Below are 12,208 nucleotides of genomic sequence, written 5' to 3'. Positions count from 1 at the left end.
ATGTTTAAAATTTAGGCTGGGATGAGAGGGGAGCAGTATCTTGACCGGATTTCTTGTACAGATACTCGTTGCAATATACTGTTGTACACGAGATTATGAAGACTGAGGAACACGTAATGCTGTATCAGTTTTCTTGATATTGACTACTTTATAGGAATTACTGTTTTCTCCACAGCTATCAATTCCTTCACTCCCTTATCACTTACACAGACAGTTATATGGTATTTATAGGAATATAGGCTTGAGGGACTAAAATACGTTCATTCTTTTACTTCTTTAAGTCACAAACTGAAGGGGATATATGTTTACATATATGTGTGTGTGTGCATATATACACACACACACACGTTAGAAGCCTAAAACATTTTTATTACCCTGTGGGCCAGATGGACTGCAATTTCCAGTGAAATATTTTATTTTACCAACAAAGTGAATTTAAGAAACAGGAAAAAAGGGAGACGTTTTTATGAAAGTCTCCATCAGAATTAGTCATCTTGCACAGCCCCGTCACAAGGTAGGTTGTGTGTCCTGATCACCCAGCCGCATCTGTTCGCTCCCTGTCACATCCCCCACGCCCCCCAGCTGTCCGCCCCGCCCCTCCAGTCCCCGCCATGTCTGTGATTCCCCACAGCTAGCCCGCTGGAAGAAGAACGGTTTGGCTTCCCTGCATTCAGCGGCATCTCTCGCCTGACCTGGCTGGTCTCCCTCTTTGGGGAGCTTTCTCTCGTGTCCGCCACTTTGGAAGAGAGAAAAGAAGATCAGTATATGAAGATGACCGTGTGCTTGGAGACGGAGAACAAAAGGTAGGTCATGAGAAGCAACATAAGGACATCCTCGTGTGTTCACAAGGGAGAACGTGGGGGACCCAGGGGCCTAGACCCGCACCTTCGACTCCAGAAGGGCCGTCTGCTTATGCCAGTGGAACAGGTGCTGGGATTTCACTTATGCTGCCTCATGCCATCCTCCCAGCAGCCCCGTAAGGTTAAGAGAAGCTTACAGATTTGAGCAGGTTGTCTAAGCCACACAAGTGAGCAGTATCCAGTTCTATGACCTGAATTGTTTCCAACATTTTATGGTGAAAGATGCAGGCATTGGTAAGTTGAAAGAATTTTGCAGTGAGCATCCATCCAGCTACCTAGATCCTGCCGTTAACATTGTACTCTGCTGGCTTATCACACGCCCAGCTATTTCTCAGCTTTATCACCACATCATACGTCATAATGTTGCCAAAACGTTGATTCTTTCTTTTTCATACCAAGTCTTTTTTTTAATTATTTAAAAATGTTCAAGAGACTTTAAAATGGCCCAGAGACCCAAAGATGTTCGTGTCAGAGATCACACTGAGGTGGGGTCTGTTGGTTCCTCCATTGCTAAAGCCTCTGTGTGATCCTGGATCATGACACACCCTGATAATTCTTCTAGGTGGGTAATGGTGATACCCTGATTCCCAGCATCTTCCGTAAGTGGCCATCAGTCCCCTAATGATGAAAAATGCAATCCCAGAAATAATACGCTTGCAGATTCTACTTGAACATCTTTCCAGTATTATTTTTCGAAACCAAGTCCTCTACTGATCCATCTGGGAGGCTGAGATAATGATGAGTCCCGTCTGACAGTAAATGTAGATCTTTCACCAGCAAACACCCTTCAAGATAAAATGCCTCATACCAAAGTCTTTCTAAACATAAGGAGCCTCTGTAAGTCATTTGCCCAGTTTCTTAAGTTACAGCTGCCTTCCAACAACCTAGTGGAACAGAGCAGAACCTCAGCAGAGGATGGGGAGGAGGGCAGACATGACCTTGAAAGGTCACAATAAAAGGACCAGCAAGACCAGAATCACTGCTTGAATCCCGGTTGTACTAGTATTTGCTAACGTTTCCTGAGTTCCTACCATGTGCCAGGGCCTAGTCCTTTTATAAGGATTTTCTCATATAATCTTTATACCAACTCTCCGGAGTGGGCGTTATTATGATTATTATGATGATCACCTAGGAAACCATGAGGCTCAGAGAGGTTAAGAAACTTGCTAAGGGCACACAGCTAACAAGTGATTGTGTGCGAATCGCGCTCAGGCAGCCTGTCTCTGGTCCCCAGATGGTCACACCTCCACAGAAATGCACAGGAAGGGCACGAGAAGGGAATCGTACTGAAAACATGCCAGGCCTTGTCTTTAATTCGTCCTGTAGTCCTCACCTGTCCACGAGGTTGGGTGTCATTAGCCTCAGGTCCCAGATTATCCAGGAAAACCCAGTGCAGTTTACTCCCAAGCCCGTGTTCTTCCCATTTTACCAGCAGTTTTCAAACTTTGTAAAAAAAAAAAAAAGCATTAGAACACCTTTTCAACCCAAATCTATATAGAAGAGGTACACGTTTCAGGCCTCCTGTTGAAGCCAGTTGGTAGGAGTGGTGCCAGAGCCAGGCGTGCCCTACCCCCCATGCCCTCGCCCTCCAGGGCAAATACTTTGAGTTTTTAGGACCACAAGATGAGGAAGTTATTCTGTCCACATCTCTCCTGATGGCTCCCCTTTTACGTACTTCAGATCTTTTCCTCTTAAACACTCACCCCACACTCTAATGTAGGTCTGGGTGAGCTGATTGGCTGAAGGGGAGCCTTTACCCAGGTTGGAGGTACCCCTGAGCTTCCTACAGCACCCAAAACAATCTTAAGTGACCTGCTTGGGCCCCTTTCTTGCAACTCCGCACGCACACCGTTAGCCGTATTATGGCCTGTGCCTCTAGAGGCGGAGAACAAACCAACCAAAGGTAGTTCCCCTTCGTTCCTTAGCCACGCTGATCTAGCCTGCCCACGCCGGGCCTGCCCCACTGCAGCCCACGGGGAGAGGAAGAGGGAATCCGAGGAATGGAGACGAGAAGGCCAGGGACCCTGATGCCTGCCCGGCATTGAACCCTTTCCCTATTCGCCCTGAAAACTCCATTACTTAGCATGGCAGCCCAACCAGATTGCCTGTCCTTGACCCCGGCTCTCCCTGTAGTATAAGAAGAAGGAGGGGAAAGCAAAGAGAAGTAGCCAGAGCAAGTCCTCTCATTCCTGAGACTTCGTTCCCAGAAGAAGGAAAACTCTATATGTGTATATGTGTAAAGAGGTTGAATGGAGGTTATCCATATTAAAGTTGGGAAGAGCTTGAACATTTGGCAATAATGAAATATTGAATGAATTATATAATCAGTTGTCCCCATGATATGCAGCTAAAAATAATAGCAGTATCTGTAGGATCATAAATATTTTTAAATAAACATAATTAAGTTATATTTTAGGATTTATATTCCATATACATATAGGCAAATATTTGAAAGGATTGTCTCAAACTGAAGATTATTTAGGCAAAATTATGGATTTTTTTCCATTGAAAGTCCTTAAATCAGTGCTGTATTGTTTTTAGAATATATTTTTGAAGAGCAGATTTTATATTTTTCCTGTCACATTATTCAGTGAAGCTTCTAACTTTAGATCGAATCTGCTTAGGTTTCTCTTTTTCATTAAGCAGATAACACAGCTTTTATCTAAAGACAGAAAAGATAAATCCAGAAAAAGAAGAAACTTTAGAAGAGCAGGGTCTGTGCTATTTGAATTGTAGATTTTTGTGAGTACTGACCTTGGCCTGAGGGGCAAATGTGAAATGGAAACGTGCTTTGTGAGTGGGCTGGCAGCATCTGGTCTTGGCATGTGCCTGGAGTCATAGACCTCTTGGAAAATGTGATGAAAGAGCGCTAAGAATTCTTTCCCATAAAAACGCACATACACTTGGAAACGACAGTTTGCACAGGATCTCAGGTCTGGATCCTCCAGAAGGATCCGGTGAGATTCAGGGTAAAAACTCCTAAATAACAAACTGATACACCAGAATCTTTGAACTCCCCTGCCTGGTGGCAAAATTGAACAAAGGACCTTTGGGCAGTAAAGTTGCCAACAGTCACCCGTGGCGTCTGGGAGGCTGGTGGAGGTTGGGATGCAGCAGCTGCAGGGAAAACGGGCACAAAACGAGGACCTGGCACTGGGCACTCAGGTGCCAGCCCGCATCCGCGCGCCCCTGTGAAACTAATCCTGGGCCTCTTGCTTCCACAGCCCGTTGACGTGGACTGAAGAGAAGGCGCCTGGCCTAAAGCGAAACAGACATTTAAGCTTCCATTTCAAGTCTGGGTCCCTGGAGAATATGCCCAACGTAGGCGTCAATAAGAATATTTTCCTGAAGGATCAAAATATATTTGTCCAGAAACTCCTGGGCCAGTTCTCTGGAGAGGAGCTGGCTGCCGAGAAGAAACGTATCCTGCACTGCCTATGGCTGGCGGGAGAGATCCAGAAACACTGCCGCCTGAAGAAGTGAAGGGAGGGGGCAACATGGCCTTGCCCAGACGAGACCTGAGCCTGATTTTTATCAAGAGTTGACCTTCATCTCTGTTCTTACCATTAAACGTGTCTTGGGTAAACAGGATTCGCTTATTGTCACGAGCCGTGTTGGGAGTGATACTTGGGCAGGGGCACACGTGGTAGGGATGAAAAAAGAACCACCCTTGGTGGAGTGGCACGGGAAGCTTCAGATGTCCAGTTTCATTCATTCTTCCCAACGGCCCTGTCGGATGAGTATTATTACCAGGCTTGTTTTCCTTAGTGTATTGAAAAAATCTTGTTTGAAGTTACCCAGCTAGTAAATGGCAGAACCAGCCTTTAAACCCCACTCGTGCGCTAAATCACTGCAAAACAGTGCCTGGAAGCCTCCTTCCTGCCGCCTTAAGGAATTTTATTTCCCCCTCCACAGACTCTCACTGGACGACGGTGCCCGGTGCTGGGGATCCTAAAAACATAGCCGCTGCCCTCAGTAACTCACAGTGTCAGAAGGGAAGCAAGTCACACAAACTGGTCACTGTAACGTTGGAGGTTCAGGCTGTCCCTGGCCATCCGGAGAAGGGTTCAGGGAAGATGTGCAAACCAGGTCCTGATGATGAAGAGATAGCTGTGTGAAGGTCAAAGAAGGGCTTCCCTGGCAGAGGGGCAGTATGAACAGAGAGAAGTAAGAAGCAGCCTGGCCAGTGCCCTGGGACAGTGTCGCTGAAGCACTGGGTCTGGAGTGGGGAGTCCCAGAGAGGCAGATCTGACGGTGGGGGGCCTTGAAGGCCAGGTGAAGAGCTGGGATGTTGTTTATCAGGCTGTGCAGAGGCACCAAAGGGTGTTGTTTAACGTGCCGGGGGCGTGGGGTGCGTGGTCATGTTTCTGATTTAGGTAGAGCACTCAGAAGGCTACCTGGAGAGGAGACCAGAGACCCAGGAGACAGCCAGGGAAGCCACCTGTGTTTGCACTTGGGGTCTTGTGCTTGTCTGGACTCATGGCTCATGTCTGGTCCAATCTGCTTGAGTCCCAGGAAGCTGCCCTTTCGTTTCACTGGTGGTCCTGTTGCATCTTCTTCTGAGCTTGGGTTAGATTTCTTGCTTCTGTAAATGTCTCCCTCTTGGTTTTTTCCCTGCTCCCCACTTGCTATTATGAGCCCTAACTAGTTTGGAAACCATGAGGTGGAGGCAAACTCCGTTCTCTACCTCTGTTTCTATTATTCCATCCCCAGAGTATCTCCTGGTAAAGCAGGCAAGTATATTAAACCTGAAAAAAATCCATAAGGTTATTCTTTCATTCGTCATGTAAAATAATTTGTAATAAATATTGGTCCATTCGTTCTCTTGTTTTATTATCACATCAAGTGTCCCTCAAGGCCAAGAAATATTGTATGCTCTATGTTTTTGTATGTTCCACAGTATCCAGCATGAGATAAATGTTACGTATTCAATGATTAAAATAGAGTGCAATAGTCTCTCCCATTTGGGCTTGATAACTGCTGTTTCAAAATATTGGCCCTATTTGATATTAGAAGCAGGGTGGGGCTTCCCTGGTGGTGTCTTGGTTAAGAAGTTCGATCCCTGGCCTGGGAAGATCCCACATGCCGCGGAGCAACTAAGCCCGTGCACCACAACTACTGAGCCTGTGCTCTAGAGCCCATGAGCCACAACTACTGAGCCTGAGAGCCACAACTACTGAGCCCATGAGCCACAACTACTGAAGCCTGCGCATCTAGAGCCCGTGCTCCGCAACAAGAGAAGCCACCACAATGAGAAGCCCGTGCACCGCGACAAAGAGTAGCCCCCACTTGCCGCAACTGGAGAAAGCCCGCGTGCAGCAACATAGCCAAAAATAAATAAAATAAATTAATTTTTTTTAAATGTAGGGTGGATGTCAAAGAAAACCAGAACTGGACAGTCAAGTGGTATAAGCAGATTTTATTCAGGACAACTGCAAAAGGGGAAGAGAGACCTTGGTATAGGACTGGGCTCAGTTCTGCACACAGCATGGCCCGTGGCAATTCATAGCCGAGGAGGGGGCTTAGGGGTCGGTGGATGGAAAATTACTGAGGGGAAACATCAGGGGTGAGGGGGATTCTGGCTACACCGACTTGACGAGATTCTTGCTGAAGGCAGCTGGCACGATAAGACACCAAGGTGTGAGGGATGAGGAACTTGATCAGATACTGAGGGACTTAGAAGTTTTGCTAAAACTGGGTGATGCAAAGACAGATGGGGAAGCCCAAAGGTCGAGGCCTAGCTGAGCACAGGGCTCAGAGAAGCCAGACTAAATGTGGTCCGGGAGAGAGTCTTCGTCACGGGCTGTGGGATTACTAATTGACACTGTTAACTGCTCACCTCAAGCCTGTTTTCTGTTTGGTCAAGAGATCCAAAATGAAAACATTAAGTTTACTAATTCGTAGGAATTGCAAAGGGAGAAGGAAGAGGAGACGGGAGAAAACAGCTGGGAGAGAAGAGGGAGCAGAAGCCTCTTCCTCTTCTGCTTACAGCTGCCCTCACCTTCCTCTGGGGCAGCTGGAAGCATCCTGGCTGACCCCCCACTGACGAGTTTCCCAAATACTCCTTCATCTGAAGGCCACGCCCCACCCCTAATCACAACTTTTCAAAGGAGCCACGAGTAGAATCAGAAAATACAACAAACTAGTGAATATAACAAAAGAAGCAGACTCACAGGTATAGAGAACAAACTAGGGAATTCCCTGGCAGTCCAGTGGTTAGGACTCCACACTTTCACTGTGTAGGGCCCAGGTTCAATCCCTGCTCGGGGAACCAAGATCCCAGCAAGACTCAAGTCCCGGCCAAAAAAAAAAAAAAAAAGTGGTGGGATTTCCCTGGAGGCACAGTGGATAGGACTCCGCGCTCCCAATGCAGGGGACCCGGGTTCGATCCCTGGTCAGGGAACTAGATTCCACGTGCATGCTGCAACTAAGAGTTCACATGCTGCAACTAAGGAGCCGGCAAGCCGCAATAAGGAGCCCACCTGCTACAACTAAGGAGCTGGCAAGCCACAACTAACTAAATAAGAATTAAAAAAAAAAACTAAATAATTAAAAAAAAACTAGTGGTAACCAGTGGTAAGGGGAGGGGCTGGAAGTATGGGGGAGGGGGAGGTACAAACTATTGGGTGTAAGTAGGCTCAAGGAGTATTGTACAAATGGAATATAGCCAATATTTTTTAATAGATGTACATGGAAAGTAGCTTTTAAAGTATAAAAATTAGGAATTATTTTTAAAATAAACTAAAAAGATAAAACTACGATATATTCCTACAAAAAAAAAAAAAGCCACAGCTATCCCTGAGCCGTTTAGTCAAAGTACCCAAAAGATGGTGACCCTCCTTTGCTCCCTTGCCTTAAGGCTACCTGGACTTCCTTGGAAGGTCTAGTGAGAAGACGTTTTGAGGGCTAAGATTTCAGAACAAAGTAGGCTTTCTGTTCAACTTGAAGGAAAAAGCCCTCTCTCCCACTGTACTACTGCTGGTAAGTGTTGGGGTCCCTCTAGGAGGAAGGTAACTTACATAGTGCCCTTGACCCCTCTCGGCCCCTCACCTACTTCTCCCGTAGTAACCTGCCCTAGAAAGCTGCAGGAGAGATGAGGCAGCGAAGTCCAGCAGAGCCCAGCCACCCCCCAATGCACTTGAGTTCTCCGCTTGCCTACACGAAGGTGGCTGGGATAGAAACTTCCTTTGCAATGGGGTGGCCTGCAGCTTTGAAGAAGAATTAAGTTACTCTGAGAGGACAGATTAGCAAACCTCTTTGGCTGTAGATCCCAACCACATTCCCCAATCAGCTTTATTGGAATAAAACTGATTCTCTTTTTGAAAAAAGCTCATCTCTCACCTGCATCTATAGCTTAATTGGTCCCCAAAATTGAGGAGAAAAGGGAAATGTTTCTTGCTGAAATCCCAGCAATGCGTGATTGCCTTATGGTCTTCTGCCTGAAGGAATCGAGTGGAAAAAAAAATAATAATATTTTAGCCAATGACACTAGATTTCTTCAAGAGAAAGCTATTTGGGGGGAAATTCCTTGATAAGCCCGTGCACTAGTAGTGGTGACGTTGGAGGTTGGGGGTTATGGGGGAGGGGACTCTAATGGAATGCACAGCCTTGGGGACCTAGGTTGATGGGTTAAAGGGGAAAAAATAGACAAACCTCTCTGCAAAAGTCATGAATGGGAATTGAAGCGGGAAAGAAGGGAATAAGGGTTTAGCTCTCTTGGACCTCTTAACACTCAAGGTGTGGTGTGCTGACTGGCAGCCTTGGCTTTGGTACAGCCTGGGGGCTTCTTAGGCATGCAGATCCTCAGGCCTGCCCCAGACCTGCTAAACCAGAACCCGCATTTTAATAAGGTGGCCTGGTGATTCCTGGGCACGCCCAATTCTCTCAGCTTGTAGACCAGTAAGGAAGAAAACACTATGCAACTAATAAATGTTAAAGCACAACTATGAAGGATGCCACGAAGAGGATTTAAAAGCTTGTGTAGGGAGAAGATTTTCTAGGTAAGAAATCAGGGAAGGCTTCCCAAAAGAATGTGCTGAACCCTGGAGGTTGAGAAGGACTTGCTGCAGATGCAGGCAGGTGAGGGAGGGGAGGGAAGGGCATTCCAGACAGAAGGAACAGCATGTGCAAAGCCTGTGTCCAGCCAGTACTGCCCCTGGATGGAACAGGTTCAGGCACCTGAAATTCCTTTTTTGTTCATTCCAATTGGCTTTAAGCCTAGCTATTTTAAGTTGTGGAGTGAGAAAGGGCTAACATTTAGGAAGTCTTTGGCCAACTTGAAAAGATCATATGAATTACTATTAAGCAAGCAGACGGGGGGTGAGGGGGGTGTCAGGATGGCGGAATAGGAGGACGCGGAATTCATCGCTCCTCACAAGTACACCAAGATTTCCTCTACAAATGGAACAGTTCCCACAGAGCACCTGCTGAACATTAGCGGAAGACTTTGGACACCTAAAAGATGAAAGAAGAGACAAAGAAAAAAGCAAGCAACGTGCTCCAGACCTGGTGCCCAGGGCTCACCTACCCTAGTCTACTTACTCTATCATTCCCATACAAGGCCATACGCAGGGAGCACTTTCCACTCCACTTTTTAAAAAAAAAAAAAAAAAATGATGAAACAGATTCAGAATTTAAGCCACGTGGCCAGGTTCCCTCACTTAAGTCTGGAGTCATCAAAGTACAGCCTGCAGGCCAGGTTTGGGGCTCACGGCCTCCTTGTGTAAAGTTTTATTGGGACACACTCACGTTCAGTGACATAGTGCATATGGTTGCTTTCACGCTGCAGCAGAGTTGAAATGTGACAAGAGTAGCTGTATGGCCCATAAAGTCGGAAGCATTTACCATCTGGCCCTTTACAGCAAAAGTCTGCCAACCCCCATTCTGGATGGGGGAGCACAGCATTGAGCTCAGGCCCCTCTGGCTGCACTTTTCTGTTTAGTGCCCCCAGGTGCCCATTCATGTCAAGGTGAAGGGTATAGCCACTATCATAAAGTCCAAGATACAGAGTCTGGAAAGCACAGTGAGCAAACAGAACACACTTCCCAAGTTTCGTCGTAACTGTTCCTGGTTCCAGTATGTGTCAAAGATTCATCCGTTTGTGTTCTGCTAACATCTGAGAGACCTACGCTGTGTGGGCACTGCTGGTGCTGGGCTCCAGGGAGACTGAAGTGATGAAGACTTGGCCCCTGCCTCTGGATGCTGACGGCTTACTGGGGAATGGCTCACACCAGCTGGAGGATTTGATGTGCTAGGACAGGCATCGCCTGAAGCCAAGGGACCGCAGGAAGGAGGGAGCACTTCTGCGTGGGAATTCTGGGAGAAAGTGGCATCTGGGTTGAGCCAAATAAGGAAGGAGGAAAACAAGCAACGTCAGGGATTTGACAGCACAGAGGAGCAGGGTAGGAAGTAAGGCCGAAAGGCAGGAAGGGGCTGAGCCTGGAAGACTCCAGGGCTAGAGGGGATGAAAGCTCAGGAGATTGCCAGGAGGCTGGCTGCAGCCCCTAGGTACTCTGCTAAAAGGGGTTGACCTCGGTTAAAAAAAAAAAAAAGTCGATGTCTCTGGGGTTCTGCTTCATCTTAGAAAAAGGGGTAGGACCAGATCATCTTCAGAGTCCTTACATGAACGTTTTCAGCAAGAAAGTAACATGAGTCGAGCTGCATCTCAGGCTGATGGGCCCTGAGGAGAGAGGGGTTGGGGTCCATGTTTCTCCCCAGGCAGGTGACTGCAGGAGGGGCTATCCCCTTGGAGACAAAGAAGCCTTCACATAATGACAGCTGCATTCTTGTACAGACACAGGACCGAGACACTGGACCATAAAATGAAGTCTTCCATAAAGAGGAGGAGGCCCCAAAATCACTCTTTCCTGATGAATCTTGATCAACAGAACTGACCTTCCTAGAAAGATTACTTGGGGAATTTCTATGGAGAATATAGGGGTCTCTGAAAGAGTGAGTCTGTGCAGCTTCAAGGAGAAGCAGTGGTGGTCAGATGTCAAGAGGCTGCAACTTGGGCCCAGGAGGTAAAGGGCTTTTTTCTTTATCTGGGTATCTAGAAAGTTCAGGCTTTCTAGAGGTAGGAGGAAAAGTTAGGCAAGAACGCAGAGTCACTTTCCACGACCTCTGGGCTCATGGCCACCACTGCTGCAGTTGTAATGACCGCCAACTCATGGAGGACTGACCCTGGCCAACCATCTTCGTGCAAGGCCTGGGCGAGAACGCTACGACTGAGTCTGTAGCCGATTACTTCAAGCAGACTGGGATCACTAAGGCACACAAGAAGATGGGACAGCCCGTGATTAATCTGTACAGACAGGGAAACAGGCAAGCTGAAGGGAGAGGCAACAGTATCATTTTCTTTTTTTAACATCTTCGTTGGAGTAGAATTGCTTTACAGTGGTGTGTTAGTTTCTGCTGTATAACAGAGTGAATCAGCTATACGTATACATACATCCCCACATCCCCTCCCTCTTGAGTCTCCCTCCCACCCTCCCTATCCCACCCCTCTAGGTGATCACAAAGCACTGAGCTGATCTCCCTGTGCTATGCGGCTGCAAGAAAAACAAATACCATATACCAACACACATATATGGAATCTAAGGAAAAAAAAAGGTTCTGAAGAACCTAGGGGCAGGAGAGGAATAGAGACGCAGATGTAGAGAATGGACTTGAGGACACGGGGAGGGGGAAGGGTAAGCTGGGACGAAGTGAGAGAGTGGCATGGACATATATACACTACCAAATGTAAAATAGATAGCTAGTGGGAAGCAGCCGCATAGCACAGTATCATTTGATGACCCACCTACCGCTAAAGCAGCTACGGACTGGTTTGATGGTAAAGAATTCTCTGGGAATCCTATCAAGGTCTCATCTGCTACCCGGCAAGCAGACTTCAATCGGGGTGGTGACAATGGTCGTGGAGGCTGAGGGCGAGGAGGACCCACAGGCCGTGGAGGCTACGGAGGCGGTGACAGTGGCCGAGGATTCCCCATTTGCGGCAGTGGCGGACAGCGGCGAGCAGGGGACTGGAAGGGTCCTAATCCTACGTGTGAGAATGTGAACTTCTCTTGGAGGAATGACTGCCACCAGTGTAAGGCCTCTAAACCAGATGGCCCAGGAGGGCCACCAGGAGTCTCTCATATGGGGGGTAACTATGGAGATGCTCGTCGTGGTCGCAGAGGAGGCTATGATCCGGGCGGCTACCGCGGCCGAGGCGGGGGACCGTGAGGGCTTCCGAGGGGGCCGGGTGGTGGGGACAGAGGTGGCTTTGGTCCTGGCAAGTCCATCTTGCCAGGGGTGAGCACAGACTGCATTGCAGGGAGAGGCCATATTAGCCTGGCTCCTGAGGT

General features: G+C 47.6%; 1 protein-coding gene across 1 annotated transcript in view; it reads left to right on the top strand.

Annotated features, from left to right (window-relative positions):
* The window catches only part of BLVRA (biliverdin reductase A), a 56,707-nt gene extending 52,265 nt beyond the window's left edge, over positions 1–4,442 (top strand). Inside the window, exons 7-8 of the mRNA XM_065883978.1 lie at positions 632–803; positions 4,085–4,442. Of these exons, the coding sequence (XP_065740050.1) occupies positions 632–803; positions 4,085–4,343 (431 nt within the window). The 3' untranslated portion in view covers positions 4,344–4,442. The remainder of the gene's footprint in view (positions 1–631; positions 804–4,084) is intronic.
* The last annotated feature ends 7,766 nt before the right edge of the window (positions 4,443–12,208 follow it).

This window comes from Phocoena phocoena, chromosome 9 (genome assembly GCF_963924675.1).
Source record: "Phocoena phocoena chromosome 9, mPhoPho1.1, whole genome shotgun sequence".
Classification (NCBI taxonomy): Eukaryota; Metazoa; Chordata; class Mammalia; order Artiodactyla; family Phocoenidae; genus Phocoena; species Phocoena phocoena.
This window is presented reverse-complemented; position numbering and strand designations above follow the sequence as displayed.